We start from the raw sequence: 21419 nt of genomic DNA on the forward strand, positions 1-21419 counted from the left end.
AGAGAGAGAGGAGAGAGAGAGAGAGAGAGAGAGAGAGAGAGAGAGAGAGAGAGAGAGAGAGAGAGAGAGAGAGAGAGAGAGAGAGAGAGAGAAGAGAAGAGAGAGAGGCGCGTCGGCTGTGACCATCCGAGCGGGCTCTCGCTCAAGAGAGAAGTTGCGCCTTGGCCATGCAGACGGAGCCGCTGACCGGCAGCACGTGGTCGATTTGCGTCGTGTGCATCTCGCAGATGGACTTGTCGCGGCTGAACTCGTAGGCGACGCACCTTTCCGTCTGTGAAAGGAGAGGAGGCCGCGTGGGAGGCGAGGCAGAGACGGGGCGGCCCGGGCGGAGAGCTCCAGAGATCTGCTCTGTGTGCGCTGTGAGCGTGAGCGTGTGCGTCTCTCGGCGCACGTGGAAGCAGTTGCTGCGGCATGAGGCCTCGGTGTGCCTTTTGGTGCCTCTGAAGATGTGCTTTGTCCCCGTCGTGCCGTCCTTTGTACGGCAGACCCCGTTTCTGCCACCCTTCACCGCGACGAAGTGTCTCTCGGTCCCATCTGGTGGCCAGGCCGGTGGCGGAGATGGTGGAACTGGCGGCAGCGGGGGCTCCCCCGGCGGGGCTGGCGGGGGCGGCGGAAGCGGCGGAATCGGCGGCGGCGGGTTGGGTGTAGACGCGTGTTGGGTGCGCAGCGTGTAGCGGATCTGCGCAAACGCCGCCAGCACGAGGACTGAGTTCATGGTTAAGAGACGTGATAGCCGATCGGCGTTCAGTGAAGAGGCGCTGTCAAGCAAACCGGGCTGTTCACAGCCTTGTTATTGAGAAGAAAATACGTCCTATGGCGCTTTGCGCTGGTCTGTGAGAGGTTGAGGTGCGAGCCCTGGAGGCCCTGGGAATGGGGGGAGACTACCCGCGGGCCTAGAAGGCCCGCGCGCAGGGGGGTGGGGCATTGAGACCGGTCATGAATGAGTTCGCAGAAAACACGAATCAGTTGCTCGATGGTGAGGGGTATGTCTGTGAGCCATGGGCGCCAAAAGTCGCCGCGATTTTTCAGGGGCACACACAGCGTCATGGGTACGGAAAGAAATCTCTCTCCGGGTACGCTGATATACGTGTCGTATTGGTTGTCAGACAGTTTGTAGACAAAGAATCTAAGTAAGTAGCCCTAATGGTTGGGCTGGCGCGTCAGCAGCCGGGCGCGGCGCCGGCCGGCTCTGCTGGAGCGGAGGGCCGGGGCCAGCACCCAGCAGGGCTGGCCCTAGCCGCCGTGCTGGCCGGAGAAAGTCCTGGATTGCTTGGAGCGCGGATATCGTTGGGGATCCCCCCGCAGGTGCCGCTTGCCACTTGGTTAGAGGCTGCTGGTCGATACTGGACAACTCAGATTTTGGAAGATCGGAGCAACGAGAGGTATTGGTCTGCAGGCAGTACGGATGCGGCCACTAGCTCCGGGGCCAGCCGCTTGTAAAGTACGGTAGGTGCGTTCATTAGGTCGGCACCTACAAATCCACATATGTTACCAACGTGCACCCCAGCAGCAGCAAACTGTATATGAAGGCACGGGGCGATCTCGGGGTTTCCCTCGCCTCCGCCCTCTGGGCCGTCTCGTCTCCCGTCACCCCGCCGCCCCGCCGCCGCCGCAGATGAGGACGTGGCGGTTGGTGATGCGCCGGTCGATCGCGGTGACGAGGGCGGCGGCGTACCGCTCGGCGAGCGCCCCGCAGAGCAGCGCGTGGCGGGTCTCGTCGGGGCAGTGCTGTAGCGTGCATCCGGCGGGCGCGCACGCGTCGGTGCGCATGCAGCAAGGCATGACCGCCCACAGCGCGCCCGCGCTCCTTGCCAACTCGATCGCCGCCGGGTTGGCCTCGGTGCACGCGTGAAGTGCTACCACCAGCGCCGAGCCCGCGCCCGCCGCCGCCGCGCCGCGCAGCCGCGCCGCCATCTCGTCGCCGTCGATCCGCCCCTCCACGAAGCTCAAGTTGCTCAACGGCGGCGGCTGGCACGGCGGCGGTGCCGACGCGGACAGGGTGTCTCGCTTCCCACACGAGCCCGCGCCCTCGTCCGCGCCCGCGCCCACGCCCGCGCCCGCGCCACCGCCCGCGCCACCGCCCGCGCCACCGCCCGCGCCACCGCCCGCGCCACCGCCCGCGCCCGCGCCCGCGCCGCCGCCCGCGGCCTCACCCGCAGGCGCGGCGGCGGCGGCGGGCGGCGGCGGCGCGGCGGCACGGAAGGCGGCGACCATCGCATCGTAGGACTGCCGCCTCGCCACGTCACAGCAGACGACGGCGGTGCGGGGGAAGCGATGGGCGAGCAAGATGCCCACAAGCCCGTGTCCACACGCCACGTCCGCGATGAGCCTGAGGGGCGCGCCGCCTCGCCGCGCGCGCGCCGCGAGCCACCCTTCGATGGCGGCGTAGGCCGCGAGGCTCTCGAAGAGTTCCTTGACCCGCACCTGCCCCCACAGCAAGGCGGCCGTGGGCGCGGCCGTGGGTGCGGCCGTGGGCGGCCGTGGGTGCGGCGGAGGGCGGCTGCGGGCGCGAGGGGGTGCGAAGTGGCGGCAGAGTGGCGGCAGCGATTGAGGGACATGGAGTGGCAGGGAGAGAGGACCGCAGAGGGAGGGCGGGCGGGGGCGGGCGGCCGAGACGGAAGAGGCAGTTCGACAGGAGGCGTGAAGGGGCAGGTGCGAAGGGGCCGAGACGGCTGTGAAGGGAGGTGTGAAGATGCAGCTCGACGGGCACCGCGGAGGGGGTCGCCCTGGAGCACGCCTCGATCGCCGCACACGCCGCCTCGCCGCGTCCGCCTCCGCCGAGGACGTTGCGCGCGAAGGCCCAGAGGCGGCGGCGCAGCGGCGGTGCGAGGTCCTCGGCCAGCACGTTCTGCTGCAGCGACGTCTCGCGCATCGGGAAGCTGGAGAGCTCCGCAGCGCTCCACGCGCTGCTTGCCGCCGCCGCAGCTGAGGGCGGCGGCGCAACGGGGCGGCCGGCAATCGCGGCGGCGTTGGGCTCACGGCCGAACTTGCGCGCGCGGTCCTTCCCGAAGAGGTGCTGCGGGCCCTCGGCGCGCACGGTCGGGCAGTTGACGCGCCAGTGCCCCGTGCCGCCGCACACGTTGCAAGCGTAGCCTGCGGGCGGCACGGCGCCGGCGGGGCGGCTGACGGCGTCCTGCTCGAGGCTCACCCGCTGCGCCTTGGCTGGCCGGGCCACCGCCTCGTCAGCTCCTCCGGAGCGAACCGGCTCGTCCTCCGCGGCTCGCTGCACCTCGGCAGCGGCGCCGCTGATGTCGCTGAGCAGCCCGTGCGCAGCAGCTGCCTGCGGCTCCGGCGGCGCAGAAGCTTGCCAGCCTCGAGCGGCGGCGCTGTCGGCGGTGCGCACCGCAGGCTCGGCGGTGCACGTCACGCTCGCAATTTCTGCTCCCGACGCGAGCAGCCCTTCGACGCTGCTGCCGTCTGAGCAAGCCACACGGCACAGCGGCAGCGCCTTCGGAGGCTTGCCGCGGGCGGTGCGGGTGAAGCGAGTCACGCTCCGAACGGAGAGTCCCTGCGCTTGGAGCGCCGCCGCAACCTCGTCCTCCGTCAGGGCGGTGGGCACGTTGCGCAGCACGACGTCCGATGGAGCTCCAGTGGCGTCCATTTCCAGCTTCCGAGCTTGCCGGTAAAATTCTCTGAGTCGTGCGTCCCTTTTTGAGTCGGAAAGCTATTTTCTTTGAGAGCGCCTTCGTTGTTAATAGTACAAACCCAATGGTCTCTTGCGAGCGGTCCGTCGTTGCAGTCGCACACACTCACACGCCACGCCGCACCGCGCGCCCACCCGCTGCCCCGCCCAGCCAGGCGGGAAAGAGATGAGGAGATGGGACAGCGAAGGAGGAGCCCAAACACGTATGGGAGGGTTCAGTAATGCGTCACGCTGCCCGGCGTCTCTCACTTTCCGGGACAGCCCCGCCCTTTCGAGGCGGGAAAGTGACGGCTACCCCGTACGCCCTGTTGCTTCTACCCCGACGCCGACCGCCCATTCCCCCCTCCTCGTTCCCCCCTCGAATTCTCCGGACCCCGACAAGCCGCTCGACGTTGTGGGCCTCTGCCCTGCACGCCCCCGCCCCTTCTGCCCCTCGCACACACCCAGGCCCGACATGCACATACAAGACAAACCCGGCGTCCTGCTCTCAAAAGAAAAGAAAAATGTGAAGGATGAGACCAGCGGGGGAGACTCCCCGCCTATGCAACACCCCAGAGAGGGGCTGCCATCGCCGAAGCTGTGCCTAAGCATAACTCCCAAACCCGCATTTTCTTTTGGGTCCTGTGGGCACCCTAGCAAGGGACGCGGACAGGCGCAACAGGGGGTCGCATGGCACTCTGAGAGGACTAGTACCGTACGATGGTGAGGACGCCGCACAGAAAGACCACACGCCTGAAGTCACGTACCGACAGGCAAGGGCGGGCGTACCGAGGACAGTGCGAGTGGGGGGGCTTTGGTCGATCGGACGCTGTTAATGGAGCCGTTATTCTACAACCCACACCTGTCGGGCTGGTGGGGCGCAGCGGTACTCGACAACCCGGACTGGGAGCGACTGGCCAGAGACAAGAAACCGAACCCAAACTCTGCCGGTGGACCAATGAAAGAGAGGAAGACGCACGAGAGGTCTACGAGCGATCGGTGCGATTCGCATAGGTCGGGGTAACACACGTAGTGCACCTCCTTGGCGGGGACGGCCTGCCAATGGCCTGGCGCGAGTTTAGGAGAAGCTGCCACCCAAACCCGCCCCGCGACCAACACGAATACAACCGACTCATCGAAAGCCTGCCAGAGGCGTGGCTAGTCACCCTCCGAGACGCCGTTCTCAATCGCCCTCGCCCAATAGATTGGCAGGAATGCGTACGGACGAGCGACCTGCCTGGGAATGCATGGACATGCATGAATGATAAGAAACGGGCAGGGCAGGCGATGGGTCGCACCCACACAAGGTGAGGCACCGGTCTTCGAATGGATGGAAACCGGAGAGCTCAGGGCAACAACGCAAGATGAGACCGGAACGCCGAGCCTCGCAACGGTGAGGGAAAGAGGCGCGGGCGGATGGTGCGAAGTGAAGGTATGGACACACGCCCATGCCGGCACCCCAGGGTTCGGACTTTTTGCGGGGTATGGTATGGTACCATCGCGCAACCCACCTCGAGACCATCGCCCCCGCCTGCTGACAGACCCAGCCTCCCGGCTGCCGGCCTCGGGCGGTCAGGACCATACCCCCCCACCCTTAGGGCCGCGGCATTCACTCGAATTCACACTGCGCATCTCGCGCACGTCCCTGTCGGTCAGCTGCCCACCGGTCGCGGCACCTCAGCCCTACGAGCTTGGAGCCTCACTCCATCACACCGACAGGCCACGGCCGTTTGAATCCAGTTTCGCGCCAACTGTTGGCGCGAATGCCACGTCGTGTCACCAAGCGTGCCCGCGAGCCAGGCTTCGCCTCGCCAGAGGCAGCCACACACGCCAGCCCTGAGACTGAGGCAGGCTGGCAGAGCGCCGGCCGTGACCGGCAGCGAAACCTTACGGGTATACATACATATATGTGCACTGCCGGCGACGTCCTCGCCAGCCTCGAGCGCTGCGATGGGTCTGCCGCCCCGGCTAGCTGTGCCGCCTGGACCGATCAACGGGTCTGGCCCTCGGGCGCCGGCCTGCCCCTCAAGCCCGCAGACTGTGCCGCTCGGCTGATGCAAGACTGGCTCTGCGCCCTGCCTACTGTCCCGGTGGGCCCCCTGCCACCGGTTCTGCGCGGATATGACAGCCTGCAGTTCGGCGACTTTGGCGATACGCCGCCCACGATCTCCAAATTCCTCGCGCGTTGGGCTCTGATGCTGTACGTCTCCTCCACAGCCGAGGTCCCCTACCGCTATGTGCTGCCGACGTCGCGCGCTAGCTCGTGGGCTTGGCTCCCAGGCGGCCCGCACGCCGCCCGCCAGCGGGAGGCTGACTGGCTCGTTGCCGACGTCTGCGCCCGGCACGTGCCCAGCACTGAGGCTGGCGCGGCGGGCCTGGCGGAGGCGATCATGGCGCGGGCGCGCGGTGAGCCACCGGCTGGCCGCAGCCGCCGGGTCGCGGCTTCGGGCCGGGAGCCCTACCGCCGCCGGCTTCTTCGCGGGGGCGCGACGTGGGCGGGGCTCTGGTGGGCGGGGCTGCTGCAGGGGCGGGTGCTGACCGCGATGGGGCCGCGCGCGGCCGCGCTGCGAGAGGCGGCGCTCGCACGCATCGACGAGGTTGGCGGCGCGGCGGTCAGCAGCCGGCTGTTGCGGCCCCGCGACTGCTCGATACGCGTCGGCCTCCACGTTCGACGCGGCGATGCCTGCCAGCGGTGGGCGGCTCCGGCGGACGGCGCCGTCGATCCCGAGGGCGACTGCGGCACCGCTGTCGGCAGGCCGTGCTACGCCACCTCGCACTACCTGCACGCGGTGCGGAGCCTAGCACGAGCGCACCAGGCGCGCAGCCGCTCCCACGCCGGCGGCGCTGCCTCGGCCAACGGCGAGGGTTGCGTCACGACCATCCTCCTCGCATCGGACTCCCCCTCGGTGGCGCTCGAGCTGGCGGCGGCAGCGGCGGCTTCTCGCGACTTGCGGCTGCTGTGGGTCAACATCCGCCGGGGCGCTGACTGGGGCGGCACCGCAGAGCTGTCGAATCTCGGGCTGGGTGCGGCCGCCGCCGAGGCAAACTTCATCGAGCGGCGGAACTCGCGCGGCCTCCTCAACCGCAGCGCCGTCCTGGGCGCCGCCCTGGCCGACATCTCCCTCCTCGCCACCGCGCACGCCTTTGTGGGCACCGCCGCCTCGTGGCTCTCGCGCCTCGCCCTTCTCTGCGTCATCGGCCAGTCCGGGTCAGTGCCGCCGTTTGCGCTGGTCGACCGGCCGATGGCCGAGCTGTGGCACACCACAAAAGGCGGCGCACTCTGCCCACCGCATGGCGCCGCTCGTGCGCGCAGCGGGCCGCGGCAATGAGAGAGCGCGGGGTCGGGGGTCGGGTGTAGGTCGCGTAAGGTCGCGGGGGACGGTGACACACTGTAATGCATCTGGACCCTCTGGACCCACTGACGATGCCGTACGAGGACGACGGTCTGGAGTTATAGCTCCTTCCTCGGAGAGCTTTCCCCCAGAGATGATCCCCATGGGGTTATTTAAAAGCGTGTACAAGCCTGTTTTCTTACTAATTTCATTCCGACTTTTTCCGCCGCAACATAAACGAACCCACACGCACACACGGAGTACCATGCCCCAAAGGCGGTAGCCGCTGTGCCTGGCGACACGTGTCGAGGGGTAGGGGGGCTGGGGGTAGCCCCCTGATCGGCACCGCACCCCTACCCTCCCCCCCAAACAGCTCGAACCCTGCTCGGTGTGAACACAGTTCGTACACCGAGCAGCAGCAGGGAGCGGAGCTAGTCCGAGGTAGGGGGCCCACAGCGCCCCAAAATCCACCACTGTGGGATTTCGCGCAAAAGCTTGACTCTGAAAAGCTCGCATATCCCTGCGTTGAGCGCTGTGGTCGCTGTAGACTGGCTTCTCACGCGCCGGGCAGCGGGGAGGGAAGTGGGAGCCCGAGCCGCTCGGCGGTCTGCCGCGCCTCCTCCAGCGAGATCCACTCCACCGCCTTCCCGTCCCGCAGCTGCGCCGCCCGCTGCCCGTCCGCCATCCACTTGACGCCCTCGCCGACGGGGCCGCCCTGCTTGCAGAAGCCCGACACCACGTCGCCGTCGGTGTACCGGAAGACGCCGCGCCCCTCTATCTTACCCGCCTTGAACTCGCCCTCGTAGACGTTGCCGTTGGCGAACCGGTAGACGCCGCGCCCCTCGCGCTCTCCCGCCGCGTTGTACTCGCCCTCGTACTCCCCCTTCTGCACCTCGCCCGAGCGAACCATCGCGTTGTTCACCTTGATAGCGTAGTCACGGTACAGCTGGACGACCACCGGCTTGTCGCCCTTGAAGGAGGCCGCCTCGATCGCGGCGATCACGCGCTCGTTACGCGGCCCCATCCCCTCGTCGGCGCGGTCCTCCATCTCCGCCACACGGGGCCCCTCGCCGTCGATCTCGATGACCTTGGGCGGAAGCTCTTCCAGCAGCTTGCCCAGCCCTGGGTAGTATGCGAGTTGCGCGAGCGCCTCGGTGCTCACCGCGCTCTCAAACGTCGTCCACCTGCCAGCGGAGGGGGGGGGGGTAGCGGAAGAGGAGAGCTGTGGTGGTGTGTGCTGGCGGGGCACCTCTGAGAGCGGGGTTGGGGACTCTCGCACGCCGCATCGCGGCGGCGGCGGTGGAAGGGAAGGGAAAAGCGAGGAGGGGGGGTGGGGGGAATGGAGGGGTCCGAACCCGCGAGCGTGGTAAGGGCGGCCGTTGTAGAAGAGGAAGACGGCGATCGCGCCCGGCAGCGCACCCGCTGCAGCTGCTGCCGCCACCGCCTCCTCCGCCGCCGCGTGCGTTGGGAAGCGCACGCGCCGCCGGCCCTCCTCGTAGCGCGGGTTCTCAAACGCCCCGAGAGCACGGCGCAGCTTAGCCTCGGCGCCGGCTGGAGTGCGGCGTTCGTCAAGAAGGCGGTTGACCTGGGAGATGATGTCCTCGCGAGTGCCGTCCCACCGGTCGAGCTCGAGCTCCTCCACCATCTCGTCCGCGACCACCTCGGCCGTGTCGTTGACGGGATCCATTACGAAGGTGACCGTCTTTGCCTCGCCATTGAGCTGCACGACGATCGTCAGCTCCGCCTCGGCGCCGGCGCCATCGAGCCCGCCGCCCTTCTCGACGAGGATGACCACTTCGCCGTCCAGCTCCGCCGGGCGGGCTGGCACGGAGCGGTGGCGGATGACGATCGTGCCGAGGGCAGAGGCATAGACGTCGCCCATGACCTGCGGAGGGGTGAGAAGATGGGAGGTGTTAGGAGAAGCAAGGGCATGTGTGCGGGCGAGAGAGTGGGGAGTAGAGGAGCGGCGGGCGGTGAGGGCGGCGGAGGGAAGGCGGCGCGGACATCGAGAGCTTGATAGAAGAGCTTGTCCTCGGTCGCCGTCCTTGGCTTTTGCGGGAGCGAGGAGAAGCTGCGGAGGGGAGGTGAAAAGGGCGAGGCGGGAGAGGGCGGTGAGCGAGCGAGGAGCGGGTGCTGGTGTATGGAGAGAGGCAAAAGAGAGCGGAGAGGTGCGTGCCATGGGCTTTTCAGGGCCCGCCCCCTCCCACGCAGCGCAGCCGCTGGGTCCGGGATGGGTCTGGGGCGGCGGGCGCACTCCCAGAAGAGGGCGGTCACGTGCTCGCCGAGCGGGTGGCGCAGGAAGCGCCGCACGTTGGCCAGATACTCTCCGGTCACGTCGGGGTGGTCCGGCGAGGCCCAGCCGTAAGTCAGCCCGGCGACTTCGCGGCTCAGCGAGCGCAGCGCCGCAACGGCCTCCTCCGGCGAGAGGAAGATGCGGATGCCTATCTCCGTCTCCATCCACTCCAGCTCTTGCCGGCGGAGGAGCTCGGGCAGCATCGCCTCGGAGCCGTCGGCGCGTAGGAACTCGGCGCGAAGCAGCTTGATAGCGCCCGAGCGGAGGGCGGCGACGAGATGCTTGTCGAGGGCCGCCAGCAGCGGGATGCCCTTGTGGTCGGCGGCGGTGAGCGCGCTTGGCTGCCCGTTGATGTGCTCACGTACGTGCTCACACCTGAAGCTGCCGTGCGCTTTGCAGAGGTCACCGGCATGGCCAATGTCTGGCCATTCGATCCGGCCGAGGTGAGGCATGGAGCGCGATCTGTGTAGTGGCATCCAGAGGACGGACCCCGCGGTCCTCCTGTTGGTCCTGCCGGAGAATTTTACCAGCTGCCGGAGAAAACAGCGCGCCCGCCCTCTGAGTTGCCGGGAACGGCAACTGGGGTCCGTTCTGACTAGTACATGTAACACGTTCTGGCCCTCGCCATTCTGATCATTCCTGGAAGATGTTCCTGGAACACCCTCGGACCGACCCAGGTGGCCGGCCGAGTAAAACCCGGGTATACCCGAGAATTCTCAGGTATACCCGAAAAATACCCGGAGCGGCGCGCGTCGCTATGGCGCCCTATCCCACAGGCACGTGCGCCAACTGCACCAACCACGGTGTGCTCAAGTATGCGCGCCGCACCAGGTGTACCCGCTATATCGAGCGTGACCGCGTCAACTTCGTCGCCAAGTTCGACGTTGACAACGGCGCGGCGACGATAGCAGCGCAGAAGCGCTCGCAGAGCGGCGCGCAGCGCCGCGCACGCCACGCCCGGTCGGTCGGACGAGCGCAGCGTACGTCGGCGGCGAGCCGCGTCGCCAGCCGTCTCGCGAGAGAGCGGCGCCGCCGCGTGCGCGCAGCAGCCGCCGCGGCAGAGACGAGCCGCGCGACGGCCGCACAACCGATAACTGCCATTGGCGGTTTTCACACACACACACACACACACACTGTGTGTGTATGTGTGTGTGTGTGTGTGTGTGTGTGTGTGTGTGTGTGTGTGTGTGTGTCTGTGTGCCTGTGTGTGTGTGTGTCTGTGTGTGTGTATGTCTGTCTGTCTGTCTGTCTGTGTGTGTGTCTGTGTCTGTGTCTGTGTCTGGTCTGTGTCCGTGTCCGTGTCCGTGTCCGTGTCCGTGTCCGTGTCGTGAGTGTGAGTATTCTTGATACGAAACCACGACGACACACACACACACACACACACACACACACACACACACACACACACACACACACACACACACAGGTAGGTAGGTAGAAAGGTGAAGAACAGCCAGGCTCGGACTGGACACCAACGCGGTATGGGTGGACGCTGGACAGATGATGACGACACGCACGAGCGACACACAGACACAAACAGGCTCACAAGACACACAGCCAGCTGGCTGCCACACACCCTGAGTCGGCGTACACATAACTCAGGGCCACACACACACACACTGTCCGTGTCCGGTGCCACCGGGCGGCCCGCTTCGGTTACTCAAAACGGTCTGGCTGCTCTTCCCGCGCGAAAAATGTCCGGGGGTGAGGCGGACGTCGCGGCACAGCTGAATGCGCTGCTCCTCGAGGACGATGAGGAGGAGGAAGAAGAGGACGAGGAGGGAGAAGAGGAGGACGAGTCGGAAGAAGAGGGCGCGCCAGACGTGCGCCCCGGCTTCCTCGCAGAGCTCCCACCGCCACGTCGGCCGCTGCCACGGGCCGTGCGGCGGTGCGAGCGCATCACCTACACCAAGCCAGGCGCGGGCTTCATGGACCCCGACCTCTTTCCCAACTCCTGGGGCGCAGTCTCGCGCGACCTGTCCAGAAGCAATGACCAGAGGATGGGAGAGGAGCGGCTGCGGCGCTTCTTCGCTGACTTGCCGCGTGCGTCGTGGGCGCGGGACGGCGCCGACGTGGCGGTCATGGCCCTCTCCTCGCTCTGGCAAACGGCGCAGCGTTTGGCGCGGCCCGCATGCCAGACGTTCCTCGAGTGCGGTGCCGGTGCGCGCTTACTGCCACCGACGCCACTGACGCCACCCTGCGCGCCCCAGCTCCACGCCTGACGCTGCTCGCTGTGCGCGCGGCCTAGGTGCGGCCCTATGTGCCCTGCTGCGGCTCCAGACAGATCACTCGTGGCTTTGGAACGACCAGAACTACTTCGTCCCTTACTACAGCGCGTCGGTGCTCGGCTCCCTGGTGCGGCCCGGCCTGCCGCGCAGCGTGACGCAGTCGCTCCTTGACGACGGCGTTGTCGACGTTCTCGTGCCGATGGTCCGCGGGTCGCTCACGTGGATGGAGGCGCAGCAGGCCGCACGCGCTCTGTGCAAGCTGGCACAGGCCTCGCCCTCCGCCGCCGCGGAGATCGTCGCGGCGGGCGGCGCGGCGGCGCTCGCTCGCGCCGCGGCGGGCGCATTCGACGAGGTGGCGCAGCACAACCTGCTAAGGCCGCGCCGCTCCTTCCACCACCACGCCGACTTGCTCTCGCGTGGCAACAAGGACGATGCGCAGTGCCGCGCCCTCTACGTGCTCGAGATGCGCGAGCTGCGGCGGTGGGCTGTGCAGGCGCTTGTCATGGTCGCCGCCTATCTGCCACCGAGCGAGGGCGACGCGCTCGCGCCGCGGCTCGCGTGCACGCCCGTGCTGTCGATGGTGGCGACCCTGCTGCTCTCGCACGAATCGTGGCGCGTCACCGAGGCCGCGCAGGCCTTCAGTGGCGAGATCTGGCGCAACTACGCGCTGCGTGTGGCTGTGCAGCTGGCGGTGCATCCGCGCTGTGCGCGGCTCGCCGTGGCGGCGGGGCTCCACAAATCGGTCGCGATCCTCCTGCCGTGTGGCAGCCGCACAAGCGCATTGTGTGTGGTCTTCGCCCTGCTGCTCGGGCGGGTCGACGCCCACGCGCGAGCCGCCGCGCGGGAGGCGCAATCTCCCTGCAATCTCCTTGAAATCTCCTTGAAATCTCAGGGCAATCACCCGCAATCTCACGCCCTCCGTCAAGTGCAGTCTCTCGCAATCTCCCGCAATCTCCCGCAATCTCCCGCAGTCTCCCGTAACTCCCATACCTCCCATATCTCTCCCATATCTCGGCGCCCTCCCCCTTCCCTTCGCCTCTTGTAGTTTTTCAGGTCACCCTGCATTCACTTCTGCCAGGCGGGGCTGCTCGACGGCCTGTGGCCGCTGCTCGAGGCCGCGACGAGCAAGACGGCGAAGGAGACGTGGGATGAGGATTTCGAGGGCGCGATCGACGGGGTGGGCGCCGACCAGCTGCAGATCGAGCGCCACGGAAGCGACAATGCTGCGCGGGCAATCCAGGCGCTCTGCGGGCTCCCTCCGCCGTGGCACCCGAGCCGCGTCGACAGCGACGCGCCTGTGGATGATTGCGCGGACGCACGAGAGGCTCGCACGCGGCTGGCGGCGTGGCTCGCACGGCGCGCAGCGGACAAGCGCACGGGCGCGCACGAGCTGTCCACGCGCCGCCGGGACGCGGCAGCGCTCAAGGCGGCGGGCAACGCGCGCTTCGTCGTCGGCGAGCATGCGGAGGCGCTCGCAAAGTACGAGGCGGCGCTGTCCGCTTGCCCAGCGGTGAGCGCGTGCGCTGCCGACCGTGTCACGCTGCACAGCAACAGCGCCGAGTGTCTGCTTCGGCTTGGCCGCGCGCGCGAGGCCGCCGAGGCATCCCCACCGCCGCCAGCCCCTCCGCCGCTCCTCCCCCCGCCCTCCCCTCCTTCGCTTTCCCCTCTCCCCCCTCCCTCTCCGCCCCCCTCCCTCTCCGCCCCCCTCCCCACCGCCACCCTCCCCGCCTCCGTCTCGCCCCCCGCCTTTGCCTCCTCCACCCTCACCTCCTCCGTCCCCAGGCGGCCAGCGCCGCGCTAGCGCTCGACTCTGAGCACATCAAGTCGGCAGACCGGCGCTCACGCGCCGTGCTGCTGCTGTGCCGCCAGCTGGGGCTGCCGTTTGCGCGCGGCGCCGCCCTCAGCCGTCGGCCGGAGGCGGCTGCAGACCTGCGGACATTCGCGCGTGTGTGGGACGAGACCAACTCGCAGCGCTGGCTGTTGGGCGCGGCGCAGCGGAGCACACCCCTTGCGTGGGACCCGCGGTGCGAGATTGCACGAGATTGCGCGAGACTGCACGAGATTGCGCGAGATACCCCTCGCGTGGGACCCACGGTGCGCGATCTCCCCATATCTCCCCATATCTCCCCATATCTCCACACGATCTCCCCATTCTCCACACCGCATCGTCCTCACACCCGCCCGCACCCGCGTCCCGCCTCCCTGCCGGCCCAGAGCGCACAACAGCCCAGAGTGGACAGCAGCTCAGCGTGGACGGCCCGCCCCCCTGCGACGGGCACGCCTACCTGCCCTCCCCTCTCCCGCCGCCTTGCTCACCGCCTTCATTTCCGCGAGTTGCTACCGCCTCCCAGGCTCGCCTACGTGGTGCTTCTGCTCGACGACGTCGTCAATCGCCTCGTCCCGCTGCAGCTCGGCTCGTGGTTGCCGCATCTGCCCGTGCCGCCCACAGCACCGCCCGAGGCCATGCGGCGGCGGTGGCAGGCTGAGATGGACGCGGGCGGCTCTGGCACGCACAGCTCGCTGCTCGGGCTGGAGGCAACCTACGCAGAGCTGGGCACGCCCGAGCGGGTCGGGCTGGCGATGCAGGCGCAGGCACTCTGCTCGGCGCTCGATGAGAGGCAGGACACTTTCTTCCGGCTGGGCGCCAAGCAGTGGCGCGAGGGCGGCACCATGGCGATGGCGTCGCCGCTGCCCGAGCGCGCGATGCAGGCGCGCCTCATGGCGAGGGCCTTCGAGCTCAGCGCAGAGATGGACGCCAAGCTGTCGGTCCCGTACGAGCTAAACCTTCCCGGCGTTGATGCAGACGAGGCCCGCTACGACGACGAGTTCGGCGACGAGAGTGACGAGGACGACGAGGACGAGGCGGTGGAGGAGGCGTGGCAGCGGTGGGGCTGGGAGGCCACATCGAGGCGCGCGTGGACGCTCTCAGCGGAGCGGAGCGGCATGGCGTTCGCCTTTTGCATGGTGCGCCATGGTCGGCTCGGCGCGGAGAGCGTCTGGAGCCGGCTGCCCGCGGAGCTCCTCTACTACATTGTGCGCACCTTCGTGCTGGAGTTGTGAGCAGGGCACACACACACACACACACACACACACACACACACACACACACACACACACACACACACACACACACACACACACACACACACACACACAGGCACACACACACACACACACACACACACACACACACACACACACACACACACACACACACACACACACACACACACACACACACGCACGCACGCACATACACACAGAGGCCGCCGCCGCAAGGATGGCCGCTTCGGCCTTTGGCTCTCGGAGGATCTGAGTGAACGCGAGACAGTCGGGCGCGAGGCGGCTCCGGCTGGGGGGCGGGAGCACGCACGCTCCACACGGGGTCACGCAGCTCTAGACTGAAAACGAGTTTTACAACTTCACGAAGCGAAACGGGAAATCTCTCCTCTCTCACACGCCGCGATTCACACAGAATCACAACTCTCACGAGACCACGTCCGATGGCTCCAGTGGGAGCACATCCTCCGGCGCAGGCACGCCGAGTCGCGCCCGCAGCTCGGGCATAAAGTGGCGCTCCAGCGCCTACTCTCAGAGCGACTCCTCACTGCCCACTGCGCCATCAGATCTTGCGCTCGCGAAGCGTCCGAGAGGCGCGCCGCGCGGAGCTGCTCCACGGTGAGCTGGCGCGTGTGCAGCAAGAAATAGTCGGCGAGGTGCGCGGGCGCGGTGCAGGCGAGAAGCCCGTCCCGCAGCAAGAGCAGCGCGCCTGTTCCAAGCTTGAGGTGTCAGAGCGGCCTGGTCATGGAAGCCAGCTCCGCAGGCAGGAGCAGCGCGCTGGCGATGGCCGCGCCGACTTGTGTCCAGCCGGCTATCAGGCAGAGGTCCCACACAAAGAGCGTTGCGTCGGGCGAGAGGAGGCCGACGCCCAGCCGCGCGCACGGCGCCTTGAGCAGCAATGCGCTCTTGGCCGCCCCGCCCATCACAGCTTCGAGATGCGCTGCCAGCTTCGCGTCCTGCCCTTTCAGCAAGTCCATGGCGGCGGCACCACCGCCACCACTTGCCGTGCTGGACGGCTGTGGTGCGGGCATCTGCTCCAGCGCCGAGATGAGCGCGTGGTACCGCTCAACCAGCTCACCTGGACGACGGGAAACAAGGTTGGTGCGAAGCGCTAGGAAGTGTGCGCACCGGGGCTGAGATCGCACCCGGATCTGCCTCCTCGCCAAAGACGCGCAGCAGCGGCAGGAGCCAAAAGACGGCGCGTGGCGGCGGAGGCGTCGAGGGCGCGCCCGCCGCATCGGGGGCGAGCGCGGCCGCCATGAGCCTTTCCTCATCCTCCTCTGCACGTTCCTCGAGGGAGCGACCGATTGAGTCGAGAGAGTCGCGATAGGATGCGCAGGCGCGCATCCGAGGCAAGCTCGAGAGCAGCGTCGGGTCTCCCTGTTGAAGCGCCGTCTGGCACTGCCGCAGAATGACCGCGTCGCGAGGTGAGATGAGCGCGAGCGGAGACTCTGCAGCCTTTGCCTCGAATCGCGTGCGGGCCGCGGGAGCCCGAAGTTTGACCCGCCAGAGTGCTCGGCGCAGCGACGGCGGGAGATGGGCGTTCACCAGCCACGCCAGGGCTGCGTGTTCCCAGCGAAGCTCCGTGTGGAGCGGCCATCGGGAGAGCAACTGCGAGGCCCCGTGCCCTGCTATGTCGATGGCCGTCTCCACCTTGCCCAGCGGCCGAGGAGCTTTTAGCAGCACCTCCTCCGATTCGGCGTCGAGGGCGGCGTCGACGGCGCGCCATGCGGCCTCTTTGCATCGGCCGTATACTTCCGTCTGCAGCAGCCCATCCCGCGCCTCTCGAACGCGGGCCGTCTGCTCCTCCGCCGTCAGCTCCGCAAGTGGAGGCACATCGCCTTCGCCGCCACCGGCCGAGCGCATGCCGCTCCTCACCTGTCGCGGAGAACTGAGTGAATCCGTCGCTGCTTTGCCAACAGCTGCACTGTCCTCGTGATCCTCGTGAGAGCTGAATTCCCGGTGTGCACAGTGTGTGCAGCCCGCGTGTGGTCCCTTCCCTCACCTCTGCAAAGAGCTGTGTGCTGAGGGCCTTGAACTCCGGCGAAGCCGCGACCCGCGCGCGCAGCGCGCTCACCCACGGCGCGAGGCTCTCCTGCCGGCGTTCCATGCCGACGAGGCCGCGCAGCGTTGCGCACAGGACGCACGCATATGTGTGTGATGGCCGTTACTGCGAAGCTGAATAATATGTCTGAGTGCGAGGCCGCGCGGGCGCTGCAGTCGCAGCTGCCAGAGCTAGCCCGCGAGAGGCGTATTCGTGCGCTCCAGCGCCAGCGCCAGCACCAGCAGTACCCGATCCAACAGTTATCTCTCGTTCCGCCTGCAGAGGCACCTACGCTTCGCCGGCTCCGGCTGGTCGTGCCGGGAGGGAGCCACACAGACCCGGCGGGATCGTTGCCGCTGTCATACCACAGCCGGTGTCAGCTGGCCGAATCGTCCAGAGCCTTAGGGGCGAGGGACGCCGACTGGGCGGTTCTGGTGCTTCAGGCTGCTGCACGTGCCCTGGTGGTGCGCCGAGATGTGAAGCCGGCGTCTGCAAAATCTCAGGAAACGCGGATCAAGATCCTGCCCTGCTTCCTGACCGGGCAAGGAGGGGCCTACTCCCGTTCCGCGAGGAACAGGAGGTCTCCCCCCCTCCCCCGGCCTGGGCAGCGACGGGTGGACGGCAGCCCCTTCCGGGTTGGCAGGCAAGAGTCTGCGGGGCTCACGAGCCGAGTCTCAACCACACGCCCCCGGCGCCTGTACTCCACCAAGTCAAAGTGAAAAGATCTTATCAGCCAGGCGGGCAGGGCAGGCGGGCAGGCGGGCGGGGTCAGGGAAGAGGGCCCTCGGGTTACGCCTCGCCCGGCCCCCTCCGAGGGGGGAAGGGGAAAGAGGGGGGCCCTCGGGGTGCGCCTCTCCCGGCCCCCTCCGAGGGGGGAAGGTGAATTGCTGTTCTCTGTCCATACTGTGGACCTATTTTGTGTTTTTCTTGGTGGTGGCTTAACATAGTAAGAATATGTCACTAATGTGTATTCTTCAGGCCGCTGTCATTGGTGTACTCCTCAGTATATCATATTTTTTCTTGGCAACCTCTACCGTGACTGAGCGGTTTTTCTTTTTTACCTCGCGGCTGTTCGCATCTCTGCATCCCGATCCCTGCTTTGCACATCGCCTGCCTGCCGCCCTACTACATGCTCGGTCGCTGGCAGCTCCTGCCTGCTTACGCTGGCAGCGTCGCTCTCGTGATCGGACTGTGGTCGGTGGGCGTTGCCTTGATTCTCCTCGCCATCGCCCTCCTGATCACCGCGCCGCTCCCCGTGATCCGCGGACTGCTCGGCAAGTACTCGGTCGGCGTTGTCGACTTCGAAGCGGAGGTGGATGGCGCAAAGGTCATCGGCCGCTGGCTCTACCCGTCCCAGCCTCACCAGAGCAGTGCACTGTACGTGGCTCTTCCTCGCGCCGGCCTCACCGCCGCGTTTGTCGGCACCGCGACGCCGCCTGCGCTTCGGCGCTTCCTTCCTCGTTGGGTCCTCTCCCACTGGAACTGCGTAGCCATCCCCGCCAAGCGTGGTGCTGCGCTGGCCAAGTCGTGTGAGTCGATGCCCGTCGTGCTCTTCTCCCATGGTCTCACTGGTGCGCTCTCAGTGCCTCCCCTCGCTGCACGCGGCGCCTCGCCACACAGCCACGCCGTGGCGCACACAGGCACTCGCGAGGTGTCGCAGTCGCTCGGCCTCACGCTTGCGGCAGCGGGCGCCCTGGTGTGCTCCGCCCTGTGCCTCGCAAAAAGGAAGACTGGATAATTTGAGCACCGTGAACTAGGTTGTGCTCGTCGAGCACACCGACGGCAGCTCCACCCTCGCTCGCTCCCTCGACGGCTCCTCCCTCCCCTTCGACCACTCCCTCTACGATCTCGGCAAGGTCAATTCATCAATCAAGCAAATTGCGAACCAACCTTTAAGTCTGTTCCCAAACTATAATCACATTCTGACTCCCTCTCCCTCCCGACCTCGGCCAGGACCCGCCCACAAAGGAGTACGTCGCCGCACGCCGCGAGCAGACGGAGCGCCGCGCTGCGGAGCTGAGGCGCCACCTCACCCTGCTCCGCCGGATCCATGGCGTCGCCCACTCGCGGGCAGAGACGTACGAAGAGTCGCTCTTCACAGCTGAAGCGCGAGGCGCCCACTTTGTCGGTCTCTCGCCCTCAACTCCGTCCGTCTCAGTGGCACTTGTAGAGTAGGCAGCGCAGCCTCGTCTCGACTATAGGCGCCTCGCCCTCCTCCTCCTCCGTTCGGCTCGACGGCATCCCCGCCGCCGACACGGCCTCGCTCCTCACGGCGCTCGGAGAGCGACTCGATCTCTCCCGCTCGGTGGTGGCCGGCCACTCGTTTGGCGGCGCCAGCGCGCTAACCTTCGCATGCGAGGAGGAGGAGCTGCCTGTCGGGAAGCCGCCGATTGCCGTGGTGGCGCTGGATCCGATGGTGGATTGGGTTCCGGAGCGCGTGATGGCGAGGGCGGGCTACGGCGAGCACGGCAGCTACGGCTTGCAGCAGCCCCCGCTGCAGCGGTACGAGAAGACGCCGCCACTCGCCGAAGTTCCCCTGCTCCTCGTCTGGTCTGAGGAGTGGCAGCGGCTGGGCTACTTCCGACAGTGGAGCGCCAACCTCCTGGAGCGGGCGGGGAGGGTCGACCCGGATAGTGGCAGCGTCTCGCCGACGGGGAAAGTCTCGCCCGCCGGCCGGGCACAGTGGTTAAAGCGCGACCGTTCCCATGCGTGCGTTGTCGTGGGCAGCGGGCACCAAGCGCTGTGCGACGTAGCGCTGCTGCTGCCTGGGCGGCTCAACGCGCTGCTCAAGAACAGCCTCGGGGGCGCGCGCTCCTCCGAGCTCGCAAGCCGGGTCAACGCCGTCGTGCTCGGCTGGCTGCGGAACCAAGGCCTCTTGCTCGAAGGCGGGGAGACCGCCTCGACATGGTACCGAGGAGAGAGCCTGCCGCTCACGCGGCTGCCCGGAATCATGCGCCATCGGTCCGCAGGGACGGACGCGCGCTATTGAGCGACGGCGCTGGGTATCGTGGTTTTCCGTTACGTGCCTCTCGTAGGCATCGGCCATGGGCGTGTGTGCGGTGTGAGAGACCCGACCTCGCACGCGCCCAGAATTTGGTTTGGCGCGCGGGCCACCATCACAGTGGAGCGTGTTTGTAGCCTGGCGTGCCCCGTTTGTGCCACGTCCTGTGTCAGTTCATTCTAGGCAACAGACTTATTTGTGCCACAAATCAAGCTTTTAAGAGAGCAGGTTCCTCTTTTCCGCGCCCCCCCCGCCCCGCAAGGCGCGCGATACACACTTTAACGCGTGCCGCTCGTGCGTCCTTACCGTCCTTCACGCTTCAGTCGACTTCGCAAGAATAAAGCTGAGGCTACCGATCACTCGTGCCTCCCCGTGTTTGTAGCCTGCCCAATACCTCGATGAGGTGACTTGGACCACGAAGAACTGGCTGGGGCTGCAGAAGCAGCGTATCTCGGTCGTTCTTCATACGGCAATCGCAGAGCAGATTGTGCTGAGGGTGTAGAGGATGTAGAGTGTAGAGCGCTGTGTAGAGCTGTGGAGATGTAGAGCGCTGGAGAGCGCTGTAGAGCTGTAGAGCTCTACATCCGCCGCGTGACGAACTGCCTGCGTTGTAGAGCGATGTAGAGGCGCTCTACAACGTGAAATCTCTACAACAAACGCCTGCTGTGACGAGATTTATGTATGTAAAAGAGGGAAGCAGTCGAGAGGACAGGGGAGGGACGCGGCCAGAAAGAGGGCGGGCGCCGAGTTTCGAAAGCCGGCGCTTTCGCGCGTTCGAAGAGGCTTTGCACGGAGTTTGTGCGAAATTTGCGGTTGGCCTTCGCCCTGCGGCGAGATGGCACCGCAGGCGGCGTGCGTGCACGAGGGCGGCGGCGTCGAGCGCCGAGCAGCACACCACGAGCGCGAGCGGCAGCGCCGACGACGGGAGGCGGCGGGCGGCTCGACCGAGCCGGCGGCGGAGGAGGCGACGGACGTCGAGGCGGTTCCCGAAAGACGTAATAATACACAGAAGAAGTTCATCGGTCTTTCAGGAGCGATGTGCTCTTCATCATTCCATTTGTGTTTAAATTCTTTTTGAGAGCGCCTTCGTTGTTAATAATAATACAGACGGATGGACACTTGCTGTGGCCACATGACACACACACTCACACCGCACCGCACCCCGCACCCGCGCCCCCCCCCGCCTCGCCTAAGCTGGAAGGAGATGGGAAGATGGAACAGCCCGAGGGAGAAGCGAACGAAAATACGTATGGTAGGTTGAAGTCATGCACCACGCTGCTCGGCGTTTCTCAATTTGGGAGCCCTTGGAGCACTTGGAGTGCAGTCATCAACCTCACATCCAGGGCCGGGGAGCTGAGAAGCGCACCCAGCGAGCCGGATGATCGGCATCGGGCTACGGGCTAGAGAGCCCTGACCCCTAGGAGGGAGCGCCAATTCTTTTTCTCGCGATGTCTGCCCCGCCGCGCCGCTCGCGCCGCTCGCGCCGCCTCGCCTCCGCCGCCTCCACCGCTCCCTCGCCAGAGACGCCGCCGCCCGCCCGCCTCCTCGACCTCCCCACGGACCTCCTCGTCCGCGCCCTCTCTCGCTGCGACAGCCCCGTCGACATCGCTCGCGTTGCGGCCGTCTCGCTGCTCTTCCACGGCTCGCTCGCGGAGGACGGCATCCGCTTGTGGGCGCAAGAGCGCGGCTTCGAGCTGCCGGCGCAGCCAGAGAGCGAGGGCTGCGCCGTGCGGTGGCTGTGCTATTCAGCGCTGCTGCACGAGTCCAACCCGCCGGCGAGGGCGGCGGCAGGCTGTATGCACAGCCTCTTCATCCACGGCGAGGGGCGGCTCTCGTCGT

At 66.9% G+C, this 21419-nt stretch overlaps 3 protein-coding genes across 3 annotated transcripts; 2 read left to right on the forward strand and 1 right to left on the reverse strand.

Annotated features, from left to right (window-relative positions):
• Positions 1-1587: 1587 nt before the first annotated feature.
• On the reverse strand, positions 1588-3601 carry EMIHUDRAFT_113983 (hypothetical protein; the record flags this gene model as incomplete). Its single annotated transcript, XM_005781274.1, has 2 exons — positions 1588-2424; positions 2711-3601. 2 exons carry the CDS (start codon positions 3599-3601, stop codon positions 1588-1590), a joined length of 1728 nt encoding a protein of 575 aa, XP_005781331.1.
• A 1928-nt stretch (positions 3602-5529) lies between these two features.
• EMIHUDRAFT_234428 (hypothetical protein) lies at positions 5530-6951 on the forward strand (the record flags this gene model as incomplete). The annotated part of the gene is made up of 1 exon (XM_005781275.1): positions 5530-6951. The coding sequence occupies one exon, from the start codon at positions 5530-5532 to the stop codon at positions 6949-6951; it is 1422 nt and encodes a 473-aa protein (XP_005781332.1).
• A 10757-nt stretch (positions 6952-17708) lies between these two features.
• EMIHUDRAFT_113987 (hypothetical protein) lies at positions 17709-19568 on the forward strand (the record flags this gene model as incomplete). Its single annotated transcript, XM_005781276.1, has 5 exons — positions 17709-18150; positions 18220-18275; positions 18337-18435; positions 18533-18657; positions 18755-19568. 5 exons carry the CDS (start codon positions 17709-17711, stop codon positions 19566-19568), a joined length of 1536 nt encoding a protein of 511 aa, XP_005781333.1.
• Positions 19569-21419: the final 1851 nt, after the last annotated feature.

This window comes from Emiliania huxleyi (assembly GCF_000372725.1).
Source record: "Emiliania huxleyi CCMP1516 chromosome Unknown EMIHUscaffold_204, whole genome shotgun sequence".
Classification (NCBI taxonomy): Eukaryota; Haptophyta; order Isochrysidales; family Noelaerhabdaceae; genus Emiliania; species Emiliania huxleyi.